The sequence below is a fragment of the Aulonocara sp. 'chitande type north' Nkhata Bay genome, linkage group LG16 (assembly GCF_057382095.1).
Source record: "Aulonocara sp. 'chitande type north' Nkhata Bay isolate Kocher_YH1m ecotype deep benthic linkage group LG16, A_spYH_male_GT1.1, whole genome shotgun sequence".
NCBI lineage: Eukaryota > Metazoa > Chordata > Actinopteri > Cichliformes > Cichlidae > Aulonocara > Aulonocara sp. 'chitande type north' Nkhata Bay.
Genome location: NC_141359.1, coordinates 25,601,103 through 25,623,361, shown reverse-complemented (window position 1 = coordinate 25,623,361; position 22,259 = coordinate 25,601,103). Strand labels below are relative to the sequence as shown.

The 22,259-nt window shown below is 37.8% G+C and overlaps 1 protein-coding gene across 3 annotated transcripts in view; it reads left to right on the top strand.

Annotated features, from left to right (window-relative positions):
• slc4a10b (solute carrier family 4 member 10b) overlaps positions 1–20,461 on the top strand; it is a 30,058-nt gene extending 9,597 nt beyond the window's left edge. For 2 of the 3 annotated variants that reach the window (XM_086267881.1, XM_086267883.1), the window contains 23 exons: positions 3,122–3,277; positions 3,390–3,528; positions 3,961–4,121; positions 4,270–4,455; positions 7,203–7,291; positions 8,664–8,821; positions 8,925–9,012; positions 9,556–9,702; positions 10,581–10,684; positions 11,450–11,624; positions 11,781–11,914; positions 12,095–12,340; positions 12,474–12,579; positions 12,921–13,082; positions 13,378–13,491; positions 14,868–15,029; positions 15,138–15,389; positions 15,598–15,666; positions 16,506–16,679; positions 17,300–17,419; positions 17,521–17,588; positions 17,678–17,778; positions 19,539–20,460. In XM_086267881.1, coding sequence (XP_086124007.1) covers positions 3,122–3,277; positions 3,390–3,528; positions 3,961–4,121; positions 4,270–4,455; positions 7,203–7,291; positions 8,664–8,821; positions 8,925–9,012; positions 9,556–9,702; positions 10,581–10,684; positions 11,450–11,624; positions 11,781–11,914; positions 12,095–12,340; positions 12,474–12,579; positions 12,921–13,082; positions 13,378–13,491; positions 14,868–15,029; positions 15,138–15,389; positions 15,598–15,666; positions 16,506–16,679; positions 17,300–17,419; positions 17,521–17,588; positions 17,678–17,753 — 3,086 coding nt within the window. In that variant the 3' untranslated portion in view covers positions 17,754–17,778; positions 19,539–20,460. Of the gene's footprint in view, positions 1–3,121; positions 3,278–3,389; positions 3,529–3,960; positions 4,122–4,269; positions 4,456–7,202; positions 7,292–8,663; positions 8,822–8,924; positions 9,013–9,555; positions 9,703–10,580; positions 10,685–11,449; positions 11,625–11,780; positions 11,915–12,094; positions 12,341–12,473; positions 12,580–12,920; positions 13,083–13,377; positions 13,492–14,867; positions 15,030–15,137; positions 15,390–15,597; positions 15,667–16,505; positions 16,680–17,299; positions 17,420–17,520; positions 17,589–17,677; positions 17,779–19,538 lie in introns of all 3 variants that reach the window. The other variant, XM_086267882.1, reaches the window with a different exon arrangement.
• The last annotated feature ends 1,798 nt before the right edge of the window (positions 20,462–22,259 follow it).

Below are 22,259 nucleotides of genomic sequence, written 5' to 3'. Positions count from 1 at the left end.
TATTAACAAGGTTGCCCAAACTTTTGCATCCCACTGTAGCATGCAACCTGCTCACCCACTGAACTAAACTGGCACCCACATGTAAATCTTATTATTATTTTAATTTATTATCTTTTGTATATATTGGATTTCACCAACTTAAAAAAAGTGCTATATAAATACATTTGACCTACAGGTAGCCTGATGAACGATTCCTGAAGACTATTTAAATAAAATACAACAAAGGTGGCTGTAAAATGATTGAACTTCAAGCTTGTTAGAAACAAAATTCTGTTTTTGTTTTATATACTGTCCATTTATGGTTACATGGTACAATTTTCACAGCAAACTATAAAGAAAAGAGGTGTAGCTGTAAGCAGGACGGTACATATACTGTACAGTACAATCATTGGATTACTTTGAAATGTACTGTTGTAATTTTATCGCAAAATAAATAATGCAATATATTGCACCGTATGCTAAAATGGACCAGGTCACAATATTTATAGTCATCTATATTTATCAGTGGAATTAATATGCATTTTACGTACTAGAGTATTACAAATCCACCAACCAAAAAAACTTTTCCATTAATTTATTACAGTTTTATTGTTTTGTTTTTTAAAATGGTCATTATTATTATTATTATTATTATTATTATTATTATTATTATTATTATTATTATTATTATTATTATTATTATTATTATTATTATTATTTTAATGTAACCCTTGTTTCTTCTTCCTTTGTTTAACTAAGAAAATTGGCAACCTGGCAAATTGTTTCCATAATGAACATGTAGCTGAATAATCTTTGACAGTGTAGTTATAATTTTGATGCACATTTTCCCCCTCAAATCTAAGAAGGGCCTATTATCACTTAAAAATAATCTGATTATATAATCCTGTCTAGTTTGAAATCTGATTATATAACCTGCTACCACTCAGGCTTGGTTAGCATTTAAAAGATAAAAAAGAAAGCAGACATGAATCAACAGTGAGGCATCACAAATTCACAGAGGGCCCAGTATCACCAGGTATTACCTCATTACTAGGTAACTGCAAGAAAACATATAACACAAAGTCAGAAAGTTATAGAAATACATTTAACTGATTTAGAAGACTCTCATACTACCTCATGCTCTCTGTGTTCCCTGATAATTCACTGTAAGTAACAAATATATAAACAAAATAATAATAACGACAGCCTAACATTTCTTCTTAAAGTATTCTCAGTTATATAATTAATGCCATTTAAATAATTTTTAGTATTTATTTTTGTTATTGTTTTGCAAAGTTACATTTAATTTTTGCATTTTACAAAATGAAAGTGAAAAAGGCAAAACCTGCAGCTTTTATCCAAAATACAGTCTACATTATTGTTTGACTAACTTGAAATGGGCACTCCACCCTTTTCCAACTGAGAACCATTGCCTCAGACATCGACTCAGGTGCTAATTCTCAACCCATCTGCTTCACACCCAGCTTCAAATCACGCCAGTGCAAGCTGGAAGTCATCACTCATTGAAGTCAACAAAACCAGATCCTTAGGCCGCCAAACCTTTAACCCTCCACGCCTCGACTCAATGCAAACCAAAATCTTACTGCAGTTATACAGATACTAGAAACCACTAAAAACAGGTGAAGCTAATCAGACACAAGATTCAGTTCTAGCACTCAGTTTGCCTCCTGCTATGATCAGGGGCATGCTGACATGTTACAGGAGGAGCAAACAGTCGATACCTTCCCATCTGTCATTAAGGAGTAAAGGGAATACATTTTTACAGTACACCTGGAAAAAATATATACTAAAGCAGAAGAAATAAGAAGTAACAGGCATACAGTATACTTGCTTTAATATTCACAACTCTGTTTAAGCTAATTTGGACACAGATTCATTCTGGTTCATGTATCATTAATGACTTAACTGCTTGTCGAGTTAGGTAACGTTTTTATGTACCAAGTATGACATTAGCGCATTACATAATAGTTACACAGAAATCTGCAGGCGCCTGAAGAGATCACGATGAACTGGGCTGAAATAATAATTAATAATACATCAGATAAAGAAGGCTTTTCCATTTAAGTGTCACTGGATTATTGTGGTTTTTCTGCAATCTGTGGATGAAAAGAACTATCTGCTGTTAAATATCTGATGACTAAATGTTTGAGCAAAAAGGTCAAAGAAAAATAATCTTCTCAAACCACAGTTTCTTTTTAAAAATTGTTAAACACAAACAGACACTGCTGATTGCAGTTTTACACCAATGTAGCGATTGTGTCCAATCTGTGGAAGTGCGTCTGGTTGTGCTTTTTAGCATTCTGGTAGTCAACCGGCTGTGTGCAGGCAGGAGAAGGACCCAAAAGCAAACTATTGGAAACAGGGCTTAAACTCAAAATACAGCTTTATTTGCTGAGTGGGAAAAAGGCGATACACAACAATACAAAACTAAACCGGGAAATACTAATTCACACAGGAAACACAGTGAGGTCACACAGCTATGAGGGAGGACACAACACAGCACTGAGGGAGACTCTGACATGAATACACAGAAAGATAAAGAGGGACCTGGGAGCACACGGGGAACACGGCTGACACGAATAATCATAACGAGATAGGGGAAGCTATACTGAACAGAATGAACATGAAAACATGGGACCTTCACGATAAAACACGAAAGATGATGTGGGAGTGGAGGAGAGGCAGACGAGAGGGAGCGAGGGAACACGAGGGAACACGAGGGAACACGAGGGAGAGCACAGACGTGACGGGCTGGGGAAACATGATGGAATAAAACACAATGAGGGGAAACAAAACACAAGGACTCACACAACTCAAAACATCAGACTGTAAACATGCTTTTAAATTTAGACTATTTAGGATGGAAGCCACGAGTCGCCGTTGACCTTTTTGGTGCTTCATTTTTCATTTTTCAGGCTTGGAAGTTGCCCCTTGCTGACCCCGAGTTAATGCTCAGTGTGGCCTGGCGGCAGTAGCCATTACGTGATTACATCTTATCTGTCTGAGCCATGCGTTCGAATAAAATAAAAATACGCAGGATGAATGGATTAACACACAGAAGTAGCATTTAACCTGGGCAGAGTGAGTGTATTTTATAGTCTTTAATCATGTTTGTCCCCAGGTCACAGGACTCTCTACATTGGGGTCCACGTCCCTTTGGGCAGTACCAGACACCGCAGCCATCGCCGGCACCGCCACCATGGAAACAAGTACAGCAGGAGGCGAAGCAAGGAGCGAGTCTGCACCTTGGTGGAGGGTAGAGAGTCTCCGATTTATGGTACAGACATTATTGCTTTAAAGCAGCTAGTTATTACTTTGTAATAACCATAGGATCTTGGCTACAGTTAATCTCAGTTTGTACCAATTATTTGAATCCACTGCGTTTCTAGATACTCCGTCCCAAAGAGTGCAGTTCTTGCTGGGTACAGAGGATGATGATGAGGAGCACATTCCTCATGATCTCTTCACGGAGATGGATGAGATCTGTGTGAGGGAAGGAGAGGATTCGGAGTGGAGGGAAAGTGCCAGGTACTGTCAACATGGACACATTATCTACAAGGTCCTCGCTGAAAGCTCTGATTAAAAATATCCACTTACACTGATGTTTTTGTGTTCACTAAATTAAGTAACTGCAATTCATAGCTGCAATTGTGGCGCATTTTTAAATTCATTTATGTCTGCAATGGTTGTTGATGTTAAGATGTCTTTTCTTGTATGTATCAAAGATTATGGATCTCTGTTGACATGGTAAATCTGACATGTTATTTAAAGAGATATACACTAAAGAAAAGCAGTAAAGAAGGAGACTAAAAAAGTACATTTTAGAGAGAAATATATGACTTATACGTGAGCAGAGAGGGACCTAGAATGAATAAGTGTTGTTACTGCAGCTAGAACAGATGGCCTGCCAGTTTGTGGTCTGTTGGCCTCTCCTGACAGGAACTCAAATTCCTGTTGCAGGTGGCTGAAGTTTGAGGAGGATGTTGAGGATGGAGGGGAACGATGGAGCAAGCCCTACGTAGCAACGCTGTCTCTTCACAGTTTGTTTGAGCTGCGCTGCTGCATTATCAACAGCACCGTGCTGCTCGATATGAGGGCAAGTACCATTGAAGAGATTGCAGGTAATGACTTGAATTCTGTTTTCAAGAAATTTTACTTTTTGGGAAAATTTGTAACTATTTTCAATGTATAAATATGGGTTTATTAATCATTTGCTCAAGATTTAAGTGCAAGAAACTGAATGCATCAGCTTGCGTTTGTCTATCTTAGACATGGTCTTAGACCACCAGGAGTTGTACTCACCACTGGGAGATGAGCTCAGAAAGAAAGTGCGTGAAACACTACTGAAGCAGCACCATCACCAGAACCAGAAGAAGCTGGCTAATCGCCTGCCACTTGTACGCTCCATCGCTGACATTGGCCGGAAAACATCTGAGCTTCATCTGGATAAAAATGGTGAGAAAACCTAAGCGTCTGTCTCCTATAAAATAATATTCTAAAAAGAAAGAATCACTCTTTAGTTAAAGTGGTCACAACATGTTGCCTTATACCAACTGTTGGAAGTGTTCTAGTGTGTATAATTTGTGAATGCGCAATATGTGTATGTGTCTTTAATACATATGGTCTTAACTTGTGCATATTTCCATCTTTTGCTCATTCGTCTTCTGTCCACAATCTGCCCACCCACCTGCCACAGCCCCACTCAAGTGAACAGGTGTTGGTTTATACACTATGCCCTTGCCCCTTTACTAGCTTTTACTCAAAAAACACATTGCAGAGAGGCTTCTTGTGATTTATGTTGGCAACTCTCATGACTGGCAACTCAAAATAGATAATTTTGGTAGACAGAAACAGTTAAGTTAAAGAGAAGATTGAAAAGAAAATGTTTAATAGGCTGTATAAAAAATGTTAATATTGGTCTTCATGGTGCAAAAACTATTTGATTGAATTTTGGGCTGAATTTAGTAACTGGAAGCTCTATTTTCCACTATCTTTGCCAGCTACATTTTATAAGCTTAAGGTTTGCCAGAATCCCAGATCACTAAATTAGTTACAGAACAAACCAAACTGTTTGTTCAAAGATTTTCTCATTTGAGGGTGTTCTCAGTGTTGTTTTATTTTAACAGGCCGTTTTAAAGCAACAATCTGAGATAAGCTCCACGTCATGTATTGTGAGTGTATTAGACACTATAATTAGTGTTAATTTTTGACCCTGCTGTTTAATGAATACAGAAATTAGGCCAAACCTGTCAGGCAGCTTGGCAGTGATCACGTTGATGAGCATGGATTTTTTTAGACAGCAACACTGCTGAAATTCATTTTTTAAATCAATAATTGCTCCAGAAAGTTGTACTTATCTCTGTGTGATCATCCTCATTTGCCTTTATTTAATGAAATTAATCAGCTACTAAGTGTAGGTGACCACGGAGCGTAATGAAACTAGTTATAAAGCAGTTCATTAATAGATATCCAACTGAACAATAAAACAGAAGTAATTCAGCTTTTAACAATTTATTGAATAATTAATATTTGCATTCAAATACTTCATCATTTACTAAGTTTTGTTCAGATTTTATGTTTTCAGTTAAAGTATAAACTCAGATGGTCGCCATCATTAGCTGTTCAGTTTTTCGTTAACATGTGGCAGCAACAGACATGATTGACATGTTGAAGTTCAAAACAAGCATCAGAATGAGAGAGAAAGACAATTTAAGTGACTTTGAATGTGACAATAATAAGATTGATACCAGATGGGCTGGTCTGAGTGTTTCTGAAACTGCTGATGTACTGGGATTTTCCCACACAAATATCTAACGCCTTTACAGAGTGTGAAAGAGAGAAAATATCCATATCCTGTCTTCTTGTTGAGCTGCTCTGAGTTGCTCTGAAGGCAACAGTAAGTCAAATGATCACTTGTTACAACCAGGTATGCAGAAGAGCATGTCTGAATACAAAAAATATGTCAGCCCTTGAAGCAGATAAACTGCAGCAGCAGAAAACCACATCGAGTGCCACTCCTGTTATCTAAAAACAGGAAAGCAGGGCCAGAATTTACACATACTCATCAAAATTAGACAATAGAAGACTGGAAAATGGTCTGCTATGAGGACTTTGACCTCTGCTGCGACATACAGATGGCAGAGGGAGAATTTGACATTAACAATATGAAAGCATAGCTCCATCCTGCTTTTTATCAGTGGTTCAAAAATCGCTGCTGTTGGTGGTGTAATGGTGTGGAGGATATTTTCTGGTTTTGACTTTATGCCCTCTGGTATCTGGTCATTGTTAAATGCCACAGACTACCTGAGTATTGTTACTGACTGTGTCCATTGTCTTTATGACATGGTGACAGTTGGTCACTATGTCACCAAGCTAAAATAAACTTAAATTGGGTTCTTGAAGATGACACAGAGTTTATTGTACTCAAATGACCTCCACAGTCACTAATCACAATCCAACAGAGAACCTTTTTGAATGTGGTGGAACAGGAGAATCTCATCATGGATGGACAACAGTAACTGTGTGACGATATCATATCAATATCAACCAAAATCTTGGCATAATATTACCAGCAATTTGTTGAAACTATGCCACGATACTGTAGTATTTAAGGCAAAATGGGATCCTGTCTAAGCACGGTGGCACGGTGGTTAGCACTGTTGCCGCACAGCAAGAAGGTCCTGAGTTTAATTCCACCATCATGCCAGGGTCTTTCTGTGTGGAGTTTGCATGTTCTCCCCGTGTTTGCGTGGTTCTCTCCGGGTACTCCGGCTTCCTCCCACTGTCCAAAGACATGCACTTAGTGGGGATAGGTTAATTGGTCAATCCAAATTGCCACTAGGTGTGAATGTGCGAGTGAATGTGAGTGCGAATGGTTGTCTGTCTCTGTGTGTTGGCCCTGCGACAGACTGGCGACCTGTCCAGGGTGTACCCCGCCTCTCGCCCTATAACAGCTGGGATAGGCTCCAGCGACCCTGAAAAGGATAAGTGGACGCGAATGGATGGATGGATGGGATCCTGTCTAGTACTAGCAAGGTGTACCTAATGAAGAGAATGCAAATTGTTAGCTTCTGCTTTTATTCCCCCCCCCCAAAAAAACAAAAAACCCCCCCCCCAAAAACCCCCCAAATCTATGACACTTATAGATAAAATTAATTCATGTGTATTTTGAGCTAATTAAATATCTGGTCTGGACTGTTCAGGTCAGCTGACCGCCTCCCAGTCTCAGTTAGCAGTTCAAGATGGAAAAGGGGATATCAGTAGAGATAGCAGCTCTGTGGACTTCAGCAAGGTATGGTACACAATTTATACAGGTGCAGGCATAGTGTGTGTAGTATATGTGCAAAAGCCTAGAAGGTATATATATTGCTCTATGTATGCTATATACAATACATTTATATAAAAAAAATGCCAATTCTTCAAAATATTATACATTTTCATATGTAGACTACTCAACATATAAAGAATAAAAACACGCATTAGTGTGCCAGTAAAATGTTTGCATCATAAATGTATTTAATGCTTGAAATAGTAATTGCAAATAACAATGACAATAAAAATAACAATAAAAAGATACTTCTTGGAAATCCAGTGTGAATATAAGCATATACATAACACTATCAGATATGAGAAAAAGAGTGTGTCATACCAGACTCTGAGCAGACTATTACTTTATTGTGTGTCATTGTTGGCATTTTAATGGAAAGGTCATCTAGTAAGGGATTAGGATTATAACCCTGTTAAGTATATAAAAAAAGACTGTCACCACAGATAATAACCACAACCACACACACCAATGATCGAAATAAAATCCTCACTGAAACCATTTGCATAATGTTTATGAGTTTAGCCTGTTGTCTAGGTCAGTGAATTAACTGCTTCATGTGCTTTGCCAGGAACACTGGGACAGTTATAAAATGCACTGTGCTTTTATAATGGTTGAGATAAACAAACAAAAATCATTCACAGTAGAATTTTTCTTATAAAATAATACACATATGTTTTCCAACTGCAGGTTATAATTTACTTTAAATACAAAGAATAATTATTTCTCTAGTATAAAACTTCTAAAAATTCTCAATATTGCACTATTTTTGAAAGTCAACACATATAGAAATAGGAATTTGTTTGGTATCTGAATGGTTGCAGCACATGCATTACTGTGTATGTTGTGAATATTATTTGTGTTGGCACTAGCAACTGCCCAGTAATACAGAAAAACTAAAAAAAACTAACTAACTAAAAATACAAACTACCAACAACAAAGGATAAAGTGACTGAAAGAGGATTATTTTTATCATCAGGAGCAGGTTTTATATGCTATTAGGCATCTTATTTGCTTGGAAATGAAAAATAACCTAGCCTTATGAGTTATTATGCAACAAATCAAAGTAATATTTGTTTTTTTAACACTGTTTTGTTATATTTCATTCACTCACCTGCAACTAATTTGACTGTTATGTCCTCTGACACATAAATCCTGGGCAATTTCAATGCATTTAGTCTGAATGTCATTTAATATCTTACATTTGGGGCTTATTGTGAAGGTAAGGTGTAAAATGTGGTGCCACTATTTTAAAACCATTCTTATTGTGAGACCTGTTTGGATGTTATGCTAACCATGAAGGATATTATTAAGCACTGTTCTTTGTGGCCTTTTTCAGATAGACATTCATTTCATGAAGAAGATCCCACCGGGAGCGGAGGCCTGCAATGTGTTAGTTGGCGAGCTGGAATTCCTGAACAAGCCAGTGGTGGCGTTTGTCCGCCTTTCACCGGCGGTTCTGCTCAACGGACTGGCTGAAGTCCCGATTGCCACAAGGTCACTACAGTATGATGTGCCTAAACTAGGTCAAGATCACAGAAAGAAGTCAGCCACATTTGATTTGACAAATCCAATTAAAATGATGTGATTTTGCCTCTAGGTTTCTATTCATTCTCCTGGGTCCCTTGGGTAGAGGGCCTCAGTATCATGAGATTGGGAGATCTATTGCAACACTGATGACAGATGAGGTAAGAATTCACTAAGGGAGAAATATTACCAAGTTGTCATTCTGAAGGGAGTATTTATTCATTACTGTTTTGAAGAAGTGGGTAGATTGGTGTAAATGTCAGTCAGATGTCATACTCAGACTTTCTGCAGGCACTTTGCATAAATTCACAGCCCAGCAGAACTCACCAAATTTCAAAAGTGATGGAACATTTCTCAGCGTGAAGTACAGCTCAGAGCTTTAATGACATGCTCTTGGTGATTACTCAGCCCCTGTGCTCTCCTTTTCTGTCTGGATCTTATGCTGTCATCCACCATAACTGTGGAAAAGAGAAAGTCTGAACTTAATTACAAACACACTGTTTGGAATAAGCGTAAATGAGTCAGTTAAATTTAGTTTGTGCAGCACCTGTCAGGTAATCCAAAGGTGAAGCTGCTGTAAACCGTCCCTAAGTGTAAATCCTCTTTTAACAGATATAAAAAGTGATGGCTGTTGTTCAGAGAGTGTTGCATATACACTGCACCACACTGATATAGTGCATATAAACATATGTCTCTGCTTGCAGGTTTTCCATGATGTTGCCTATAAAGCTAAAGATCGAAATGATATAATTGCTGGTATCGATGAATTCCTTGATCAAGTGACAGTCCTGCCTCCTGGGGAATGGGACCCGTCTATACGGATAGAGCCACCAAAAAATGTACCTTCTCAGGTCAGTAGGAATTTTATTAATCAGTTGCTGATTTTTTAAATTCAGTCAAATTCAGGAACTCTTTAATATTTGATAAAACTGCGCCTCTGTAGTGAGAACAAGATTATTATTTCCACTGACAATACTTTCTATGCAGATCATTCCAAGAATCCATGCAAAACTGAGCCTTCATTCAATAATTGTTTTATAAGTTACAGGCTCTCGAATTATACAGACTGGATCAAAAAATTTGCCTATATTTTCTATCCTAAGTTCTTAATTACAGGAGAAATTCACATAGAAATTCCAGGGCTGGAAAACATATTCAAGCTCTGTTAAAAACTCCAAGAAAACCAATTTTACACTTGCTTAGAGTTTCTAAATATAAAGACAATATTGTTGTTTTTTCATAGTTGCTTATAGTTTTTAGATTTTCTGAAACAGTCACCATGTGATGGGTCTCTTTTTTAGTCTAAAATTTGACACCAGGCCTATCCTAGTGCCATTAGAAAACTATGGGATTTTAGGTTGGAGAAACTGAAGTCAAATTATTTTTGACTGAATGATCCATTTGGCATTATGGCTCTGTGCTGGGACATCCCCATCCATCCAGGAAGAACAGCTGCAAGATGCCAGCACAGATAGAGAGCAAGCATCAGTGATGACAGATATGACATTGATTAAGCCAGACAGAACAAGAAGGGTTTGCAGATGCACAGCCACTGTGAGCAGGTTAAAGCAGCTTAGATAGTGCGCCATACATGAGATTTATCATTTGAATGTATAGAAGAGTATCACGTAAGGCATGAGCTGATTGTGTGCTGGGATTGCGGCTGAGCTTGACTTTTGACCTGCTTAAACTAATGCTATGCATCATTTGTGCCTTGTTTGTTAAACAGGAGAAAAGAAAGAAAAGTAACATTTCACCAAATGGATTAGTTGAGGGGGAAGAAGAAGAAGAGCACGATGCTCATGGCAGCCCAGAACTGCAGCGTACTGGGAAGTGAGTCACTTTGTGCTGAACATTGGGGGGGTCAAGATCTCTGTCTAAATAAATAAATAGATATGGATAAATTTCCAGATGATTAAACATGCAACCATTTTGCTGGTAATACCTGAAATGAGTAAAGAAAATCAACAGCCTATTTATGCAAGATTATTCATAATTTTATTGGGGGGGTTATATTGGTTGGGTCTGAATATTTCCAGGGGGGGTCATAACCCCCCAACCCCCCCTGGAAATTACGCCCCTGTGAGTCACCCAGGAAGTTTTTTTTGTTTTTTTTTCTCAAAGGGAACCGTGATCACCAGGAAGTTAAGATGTTCACTAAGCCACCTTATTAAGCATAAATGTGCTGGAGATAATTTAGGATAATTCTACTAAGCGTCTAATGATTCACACTACTTTATTTGGTGTGTTTTCTCCTCATGTGTTGTACACATAAAAGGAGTTTGAGGTTGAATCAGCTGTGCTTCTACAAAATGTAGACTGTGATGCTAATCGGCTATTCCTGGGGAAACTTGGTCTGCAGTTGCAGTGATAAAGTGGTTTCCATAGAAACATTCTATCTCCAGATCTCAGTTTTTGCAGAGAGACTTTATCCGTCACGGGGAACTATTACACTAAGCCAATAGCTGAGCACTGGGAAGGCAGCGAAAGGAAAACAAGTTAGGGGAAAAAAACTAGCTCATTTAAATTAATAAAACTGTCAAAATGAAAAGCTCAGAATGCTGACGCTAATATTTATTCATTTATTTATCTTCCCAGGTGGTTTGGCGGTCTCATTTTAGACATCAAACGCAAGGCCCCTCACTACCTGTCTGACTACACTGATGCTTGTAGCTTACAGTGTGTCGCCTCTTTCTTATTCCTCTACTGTGCCTGCATGTCCCCTGTCATCACCTTTGGAGGACTTCTGGGCGAGGCAACAGAAGGACGCATAGTAAATCACCTTCCTATAAATGTTCACGCTGTTCTGCAAAGACTAGCTTCACACTGTAGTAGAGTTTCACTAGACAATACTTGTAGTTCAACATCATGAATCCCTTTTCAGCATATATATCCATTAGTAATTTCTTTGTCCTTTCCCATCCCCCAGAGTGCAATTGAGTCACTGTTTGGAGCCTCACTGACTGGAATTGCCTATTCCCTGTTTGCCGGGCAGCCCCTTACCATTCTGGGGAGCACGGGGCCTGTGCTTGTTTTTGAAAAGATATTGTTCAAATTCTGCAAGTATGTTTTTTTTCCTTGACAAATGTCGAATTTTGTTTTGTTACATTGTCTGACTTGAAAATGAATGTATTGGCCATGAATTGATCTCATGGACAAAAAGCATGCAGTTTTATTTTAATATTGATTTTCCTCTAATTCGCAATATTTCAAAGACAACTGTTCTTGTTAATCTCAACATAGGGAGTATGGCTTGTCCTATCTGTCACTGAGGACCTGTATCGGCCTGTGGACAGCTTTCCTCTGTATTCTGCTGGTGGCCACAGATGCCAGTTCCCTCGTTTGCTACATCACACGTTTTACAGAGGAAGCCTTTGCCTCACTCATCTGCATCATTTTCATCTACGAGGCCTTGGAGAAACTCGTCCACCTGGGGAAACACTATCCCTTTAATAAGAACAACAACCTGGACAAACTCACCTTGTACTCGTAAGTGGACATTAATTCTCATAGCATGGGCTGTTTAGAGTAATGCAGGAATAATTTTGACCATTTCTTAGCCATACAGTAAATCCATGATGACGGATTATTAACTTACCCAGATGCTCATGTGCTACCACAGATGTTCATGCGTTGAGCCTTCTGACCCCACCAATGGCACCCTGAAGTACTGGGAGATGAACAACATCACTGCTTCAGAAATCTATTGGGAAGCACTGGAGGTCAAGGTATTACTGAACCACTAAAAAGTATTAAAAAATAAAACAAAACCAAAAAGCAAAGCATGAACAAATCTGTTAGTTATGGTAGTTTTATATGCATATAAGACATATTTAAATACTGATTTACATGGGGACAAGTTTGAAAAGCATTTATTTAGTTTTTCCACCTTAAAGTGACATCCTTTTCCAGATGGGAGAGATAGAGCAGATTAAGGGCATGTGTGTTGGATTATATTGGATTACTCAAACTGCACTGCAAATCACTGTAAAAGCACATTTTGAAAGTTTTTTGTAGACATGGGAGTTCATAAACCCTGTAACGAATAGTTGTGCCTTGTTCTCTGCAGGGCTGTATTGAAAATCGTGGGGAGTTTGTGGGCAGTGCCTGTGGACCTCAAGGACCCTACGTTCCTGACGTTCTCTTCTGGTGTGTCATTCTCTTCTTTTCCACGGTCTTCATGTCAGCTTTCCTCAAGGAGTTCAAGTTCAGGAACTACTTTCCCACCAAGGTACTGTCCACAGTCTGTTATCAATTGTGATAGTGTGTCAAGATTATGACTGAATCATCAAGAGAAAGGTACTAGTTGTCACTAACTTAGCATGTCTTTACTTTTGTTGCACAATGCAGTGGCACACTCTAGTGGTCATACTTAAGTATAGCATGATTAAAAGGCAGTAGTGACTCAATTGATTGGTTTCTATTAATTAGTATTAATGAAACCCATACATTTATGGATTGTTTTAAGTTTTTTTTTTTTTTTTTTTAACAAACACCCCTCTATTTTTTTGGTTTGTTTTATTTAGGTCAGGTCCGTTATCAGTGACTTTGCTGTTTTCATCACTATCCTAACCATGGTCTTGGTTGACTATGCCTTAGGGGTCCCATCTCCAAAACTGAAAGTTCCCAGTGTGTTTAAGGTGAGCCAGAGCATACAATAAATTGTTCAGTTCAACCTTCAAAATGAAAGATTAAATATACACAAGTCTATCTCAAAACAGCACACACATACCCACACACACAACCCCTGTTCTGAAAACGTTTGGACACAGAATAAAACTATTTGCAAATCTCGTAAGCCCCTTATTTAATTAAAAATAGAGAAAAGAAACACATCGATGTGTAAAGTAGGAAGCACATCTCAAAAAAAGTTGCAGCGGGGGTGACAAAAGGGTTCAAGCGGTACTAAAGCAAAACGACTTGAAAAACAAAGAAAAAAAAAAGCAATGTAGTCAGGCAGAGTTCACCATTCTCCAAAATGTCAACATCTACATAACACCATGAAAAGACTCCAGGAATCTTGAAAAATCATGTCAAGGCTGAAAATCATTATTGTCTTAGGAAAACATGGACCTTGCATCCTGCAGACTAAAGAGGAGAGGGACCATCCAGCTTATTATCAGTGCTCATTTCCAAAAGCCTGCATTTCTGATACTGGTACAGGGGAGCATTGGCACCTATGGAACTGGCAGATTCCACCTGTGGAAAAGCACCATCAGTGGTGAAAAGTGTATACAGGTTTTGTAGCAACATATGTTCCTATCTAGAGGACATCTTTTTCAGGGAGGACATATCTCAGCAAAACAGTGCTAAAGTGCATACTGCGGGTATTACAACAGCATTGCTTCACAGTAGATGAGTCTGGGTGCTGAACTGGCCTGTTTGCAATCCAGACCCTTCACCATATGAAAACATTCGGAGCATGTAAACAAATGAAACAAACAAATAATGAAGCAAAAACATGACAAAGAAGACCCAGGACTGATCTAGTCTGACCTAGCTCTTCATCAGACTAGAATGGGGGAACAGTCATTTACCATAAAGTTCAGCAGCTGGTCTCCTCAGTTCCCAGATGTTTACTGATGTTAAAAGAAGAGGGGATCCTACACACTGATAAACATGGTCATGTCTCAAGTTCAGAATGACCTAATATTTGCTTAGTTTAAACACTAGATATGTTTTTAATCTTCTATTGTGAATGAAATGTGGGTTTATGAGATTTGAAAATTATTCTGTTCTCTTTTTATTTACATTTTACACTACATCCCAACTTTTTCAGAACTGGGTTTGCATATGTTGCTGCCCTTACTGGCCAGAAGAAGATACCCATCTATGGTGACTTTAAGGGATGGGGGAATGCACATCCCAATACACAGTGAATACACAATTTAAATACACGAGGACAGAGAATGGAGATTATGACTCCCCATCACTTGCTATGAGAATTCCTTTAAAATTACTCTTGACATGCTATTTTAATGTAATCACCTAACCAAACGCAATATTTTCTCATTAGCCAACAAGAGATGATAGAGGTTGGTTCATCACCCCATTGGGGCCTAACCCCTGGTGGACAGCAGTCATAACGGTGGTGCCAGCTATGCTTTGTACCATCCTTATCTTCATGGACCAGCAGATCACGGCTGTCATAATCAACAGAAAGGAACACAAACTCAAGGTACTTTCCTGCTTTCCTACAGACTGCAAATGAGTTGCATAATATCTTGCTGAACTGCATCAAAACAGCTCAACTTTAACTTTATTAACCGGTATCTCCCCTCTCTAGAAAGGCTGTGGATATCATCTAGATCTGTTCATGGTTGGGGTTATGCTAGGTGTTTGCTCTTTGATGGGGTTGCCATGGTTTGTAGCAGCCACCGTCCTCTCCATCACCCACGTCAACAGCCTGAAACTTGAATCCGAGTGCTCAGCTCCCGGGGAGCAGCCCAAGTTCCTTGGTATCAGAGAGCAGCGCTTTACCGGGCTCATGATCTTTGCTCTTATGGGGTGCTCGGTCTTCATGACATCAGTGCTCAAGGTGAGACGCTCGTTTGAACTCATTCTGCAGTTATGATCACAGTATTATTAAATGTGACTTGAGTTACAAAGATGCTTACTGTTTTATATCGCTATTTTCAACGCCTTAAAGCATTTGAAACATACACAGGTTTTTGTGTTTACACTTAATTTTTCCAAGTATCCCTCAGGAACTGTATGAAATATATTTCTCTATTGTTGATTTTCAGTTCATACCCATGCCTGTGTTGTATGGAGTATTCCTGTATATGGGAGCATCTTCTCTCAGAGGCATTCAGGTAAAAGTTGTTGGAATTTCACAGTAATATGTAATTTATTTGCTGAAATTATGCATGTGAGAAAATAACATGTGTTATTTTTCCTATAGGATAATCTGTGTAGGCTTTACATTCTTGCTTAGCCATCATAGGGGATCGCCTCCATATTGTCTGGCTGCCCAGATAAGAAGAGCTAATTGGTCTCTAGCGTGTTCCCATCTTAAAATGATGGGAGCTCACTAAAATAGTGCTTATTTTCACTATTTTTAACAGTTGCCTTTTTAAACTTCTTTTCAGTGGTCTGACTTATTGTTGCTACACATTCACAGAGAAACTTTTCACTTGCCTTAGTGTTAGACTTTCTGCACAAGCTTGTCAGGAGTCTAGTCTGCTTGGCTTTTGACGCTTAAAAGGCAATTTATTTTTGGTTTATAAAAGCTTAGCTGTTTGACCTAAAAAAAAATAAAGCAGTGTTAAATCTATAGGTTGTTCATTATAAACTTATACTGCACATCTAAACCTTACTCTGATTTTCTAAGTATAGGCTTTATAAACAGCTGATGCTCTCAGAAGCTCTCAAGAAGATTTATATAACCTTAAAGCTCCTTTGTGGGAAAGGGGGAAATTGTATGTTTAATCAGGATTAAAACAGCTGTCTATGGCCTCTGGGGTGAGACTCAATCATACCTAAAATGTCTAACTTTAAAACCGAAATCATGAGATTGCATTGTAGACAGAGAGTGATTAATCTTAACCCTCCATGTGTTGTGATTTTATAGTAATAATGCTCACATTTGGACTATTTTTAATCAAGAAGTAAATAAGTATAGTAAATAAGAATAATTACCTTTCCTTTGCAGTTTTATGACCGTCTCAGATTGTTCGGTATGCCAGCCAAGCACCAGCCCGATTTCATCTACCTACGACATGTACCCCTGAGGAAGGTGCACCTCTTCACCATCATCCAGCTCAGCTGTTTGGTTCTTCTGTGGACCATCAAGACATCCAGGGCTGCTATTGTGTTTCCTATGATGGTCAGTAAACAGCGCATTTTCCTCACACTCAAATATATTGGTTGGGGCTACAACCTTTAGGAAAACCAGAAGGGAAAAAGAGCGTGTGAAAGCATTGATGCACATGGTCGAAAATGATCTGTGATGATGTATCTGATATCCCTGTGTTGGTGTTGTTCCTGCACCATCATCATGAAACTGGTTTTCAGTTACAGTGTTGAAAAATTGAGGAAGAAAAAAATGCATTTGTTTATTTAAACCTCTCTCCTGGAACAAGTGTTCCAAGTGTTTTCTTTATTAATTTATCCAATATGACAAATATACAGCAAATTTAAGTCACTCATGTCGGTTTGCTTGTAATAGCTTTCAATAGCATTGGCTAACCTCTTGGCTAATGCTATTAAAAGCCCAGACAGGGACTGGTCAGTTTCATTGTTGATTCTGGACCAACACTGTTATGATGACGTAGGAACACCAATACAAGGATATCAGATCATACATAAAAAATGCTGTATATGTTAAGTTTCTTACATACTTTGCTTCATATTAAAATAAATAGATCTAGCTCCTCAGCACAGTGTCCTTCGTTATTAAAATGGTTCCTTGAGTCATCTGTTTGTTCTTCTGTGGCACTTCTGTAGGTGTTGGCTTTGGTGTTTATCAGGAAACTGATGGACTGTATCTTCACCAAGAGAGAGCTAAGCTGGTTGGATGACCTCATGCCAGAAAGCAAGAAGAAGAAACTAGAGGATGCTGAAGAGGTGTTTTTTCCCTTCCTTCCTAAACAAATGGCAATGTACTAATATTTTGTTACTATTTACATGGCTTTAAAATGAGTTGCTTTCATTTATTAAACCTTCAGGAGGACGAGGAGCAGAGTATATTGGCAGAAGATGACGGAGTAGAGCAAGTGCCATTAGAAGGGTATAAGTAAGTTTTAGGGGCAGCATTTAAATGCTTTTGTAAATGTTGATATTCATATGGACTATATAAGTCAATTTGTGTGTTGTATTTTTTAGAGGAATACCCATCATCAACATCACAGATGAAATGTCCAAAGGTTCTTTTGGAAATACTTGGAATGCCAGTGGTTGAGATACTTCAAAAAGAAAACAATATGGTAAGAATATTTGCATTGCATATTTGCAACATTTTCATACTTGTAAATCCAGTGCAGGAACTAGTTATATATATATATATATATATATATATATATATATATATATATATATGTATATATGCTACAATTATTATTTTAGCATGATGCCATGATACGTTACATTGTATATGCCACATAGATGTTGGCACTCACGACAGTTTTCATGCAATTACACGTAGAAGAATATTTCTATACATGGCACAGTTTAGATGCTCAAAAGGAACAGGATGAAGTTTAGACTTAATGCTATGATCCCACCCACCCTTTATAGTGACAGTGATGGCAATACTTTTTATTGCGAATTTTTATTCCAAATTCAAAAATAGAATAATGTATGTTTCAGGATTTTAAGATTTAATACAGTAATTTTGCAAAATATGTTCTCAGGCTTAAAAAAATCTAACAAAAAAAAATTCTCACTCTAATATTTTATTGGACTGCCTTTCACTCTGGCATTGTTTCGATAAGCTCATGCAATTTTACAACATTTATTTCTGTCCAGAGTTGCATTAATTTCTCGCCAAGATCTCATATTGATGATGGAAGTCAGACCGCTGCGTAAAGTCTCCTCTGGCAAATCCCAAATGATTCTCAATGGTGTTAAGGTCTGGACTCTGTGGTGGCCGGTCCATGTGTGAAAATGATGTCTTAAGCTCCCTGAAACACCCTTTCACTCTGGTTGATGAATCCTGGCAGTGTCATCTTAGAATATGCCCAGATAATTAGCTGACCTCACCTAGACCAGATCATAACAATGACCCACAGGCTTTTGTCGTGTACACTAGGCATGATGGGTGCATCACTTTATCCATCTCTCTTTTTACCACATGGCCTTTTTTCATCACTTTTTTATTTCATTCTAGCAAATTGAAGCATTTCTGATGAAGTTTCATGTTAAGTGTTTTTCTTAAGGGTAAATGGGCTGGTTCTTAAATAACATTTGTCTACTCTAATTGAGCACTCTTAGTGCTTTTTATTGCAAGCCTCATTCACCCAATCACACACACATTTATTCTCACACACAGCCAAACTGATGAATGGATTAGGGACAACTCAGGTTTTAGTAACTCTTCCATGCAGACTGGAGGATCCAGGGATCTCACCATGAACCTCTGATTAAAAGTCGGCCCACTCCACGTCCTGAGCCATAAATACCTCTAAGAGCTAAATAGCCACAATCCTTTGAAGTTCCTTTACTTTGCATACTTGTATTTTTCATTAATTTTGTCCAAGGTTAACACAATATCATGGCCTGTTGTGGATGATAGAGGGCGCCAGATGTTGTGAATGACAGCTGATTATTTTGTGACAGAAAAACAAACAAAAAAATGTATATGGATCTGGGGCACCTCGGGGCTTTTTTGCAAAAAGACCATCAAGTTAGAAATTTTTTGAGCCTTACATGATTGTAATATGAGCACACTGTGGGCAAAACTGTCATCGCCAAAGACAGCTGATGTTGGTTAGGTACAGTGTTTTTATTTATTTATTTTGTTCTTGTAGCTCCATGAGACTAGTACCTTTTATTTTATCATATTCAAAAGTCAGAAAGGAAATAGGTGAATGACATCACTAACATTCAGATGGATAAATAACACCATGAGTCAGAGAAAAGGAATATACAAAATCACTTTAGGTAAGCCATCGATTTAAAGATGGTTATGTTTACATATTTACTACTTTTACACATTTTTATATCTTTTCTCTTTGGATTCTGATAGTTACACCGCTCTCAGCTTTTCTCCACAACTACAAATAAAAGCTGGAGAAGATGGAAGTCAGTGTGGACAGCATTACGAGTCTTTGTCATTGTTCCGTCTGTGTTTTCAAACAAATCTACATTGTGTGTTTCATATCATCAATCCTTCAAGTTTAGTTTTGCAGATCTCTGTAAGTAAAAAACTGCTTTATCTGATGTATCCCGGTTATTATGAACTAATAGAACCTGCTATCTAATTTTCTCTTGTTGTTAACATCTAACCCTATATACTGTTTGGATTTATTGAATGTAAACCACAGAAGCATACATTTCTGCTGTTTTTGGAATGGGACCATTTTGAATTTTACGTAATGATTTTAATTCTGTGGAACCAAAAGCAATAGCTCTTTGTACCAAAATGGTAATAATTTGTATGAGAAAATATTTAGCTATATTTATATTGTCATTTATTTTATGGTATTTATTTTATATTTGTTTTGTGTTTGCTACAAAATACATGGTAGTCTAACAAAGACGTGTGTGTGTGTGTGCATATTGTTTTTATTGTAAATGTAAACTATACTCAAACTATCCTGTGTTTAATGGTTGTATAAAGTTATGAATCATGAATTTTAAAGGCATCTAGCATCTACTGTTGCATTTCAATGAAGAATTGAGGGTTACTCGATTTTTAAAATCAAATAATAGTTTTATGTATAACTTGTCAGTGTGCTACACTAAATAAATTTCTATAAGCATTCTTGTTTATCTTGTCAAAGTCAAACTTACGCTCAAATGAAAATTTTTAAGGAAGTCAACAATTCTGTTTCTCTGTTTATCATTTTTGATTTAGCAAAACTTGATGCACTAAACACTGAATAACTGCAAAAGCTTTGAGTGAATTTTAGAATTTGAAATTTTGAGAACATTCATAGCATTTTATAATAAGGTCGGTGACTAGAGTTTTCATTTTTCTAGATTTAAATAATTATTTAATTTAATTTTTGAATAAAATTTTATCTGTAATTAGAATGTAATTATATTTACCTACAACTATGGTAGATACACTAGAATTTAAATACCCTAGCAACCACAAATAAACCAGCAGTCTGAGATCCAACTGCTCTATTGGGGTGATTTAGTACCATGAGGTCTTTAAGATAAAATGGGACTTGATCATTAAAGACCTTGTATGTCATGATAAGGATTTTAAATTTAAATTTGATTCTGGATTTAACAATGAGCCAATCAAGAGAAGCCAATATGGAAAAAATATGCTCACTCTTTCTTCTAATCCCTGGAAGTCTTACATTGCATGTAGCTCATTTTGGCTGAACCTAGTCAGGCCTCATGAGCTAAGACTCAACCACAAGATGCTTGCTGAGCCTCTCCCCAATCTAGGTGAGGTAACTTGGTCTCTTGTTGACTTTTCCATAAAGGTTTTGTAAATTGCACCTAGTCTGGCTGTTCACCTAGGACCAACTTCCTTGGGAGATACCAGGGGCAAAGATGTCCCAGATTTATATATGCATGCATATAGTGGGTTGTACTTGTTGTATTTGTGGGCATATGCTAATATATTCTTGTGATGACTAATATTGTTATATATATCCTATATATCCTCCTGAGGACCAGTCTATTCATTTATGTCCTTTGTAATGGATTTATTTGGTCTGTGCCTTCTGACTTATTTGAGCTACCCTAGTAAGTCCTGATGTATTAAATACAGGGCATCCTGGGCGGCAGCACGGTGGCACAGTGGTTAGCACTGTTGCCGCACAGCAAGAAGGTCCTGAGTTCAATTCCACCATCAGGCCGGGGTCTTTCTGTGTGGACTTTGCATGTTCTCCCCGTGTTTGCGTGGTTCTCTCCGGGTACTCCGGCTTCCTCCCACCGTCCAAAGACATGCAGCTTGTGGGGATAGGTTAATTGGATAATCCAAATTGCCACTAGGTGTGAATGTGCGAGTGAATGTGAGTGTGAATGGTTGTCTGTCCCTATGTGTTGGCCCTGTGACAGACTGGCGACCTGTCCAGGGTGTACCCTGCCTCTCGCCTTATGACAGCTGGGATAGGCTCCAGCGCCCCCCGCGACCCTGAAAAGGATAAGCGGAAGCGAATGGATGGGCATCCTGGGCTTTCCATTGATGTCTCATGTGTTTGGGTGGCCTTCTTCAGAGGAAGGAAATCACCAAAAAAGTTCAATGTCAAAACTCTTTTTCCTCGGTTATAGGATATAGTGTACTAATAAAGCATATTATTAACACGTGAGGCAATATTATGGAATAAAATAAAATGTCTGTTTACATACATATATAAAAATATAAACACATTTACACATATATTGATGTGTACTATACATGTATACAGGCACAAACATACTCGTATATCCATACATACACACACTCAAAACTTAGTTAAATCAAGATACTATATCTTGATTTAACAAGATGTCAGAGGAGCGATAGATAATATTAGTTTGCTGCACATAATGCTTTCATTTGAAATGCCATTGGCAATTTTACTTATATAACACATTTGATCATTAGTGTTAAACAATGCATTTTATTGTATGCTAACACAACGCTCTTAACAATGAGCTTTACATAGAGATAAAAACGTAAAAACCAGTGTAGGTTATCAAGGATAGGGCAGAGATATCCAGTGTCAGTGATGCTGAAAACATTTGCCCGTTTTTAACCTTGACAAATTTTGGCTCACAAGTAAACTTGAATGGGCTGAAG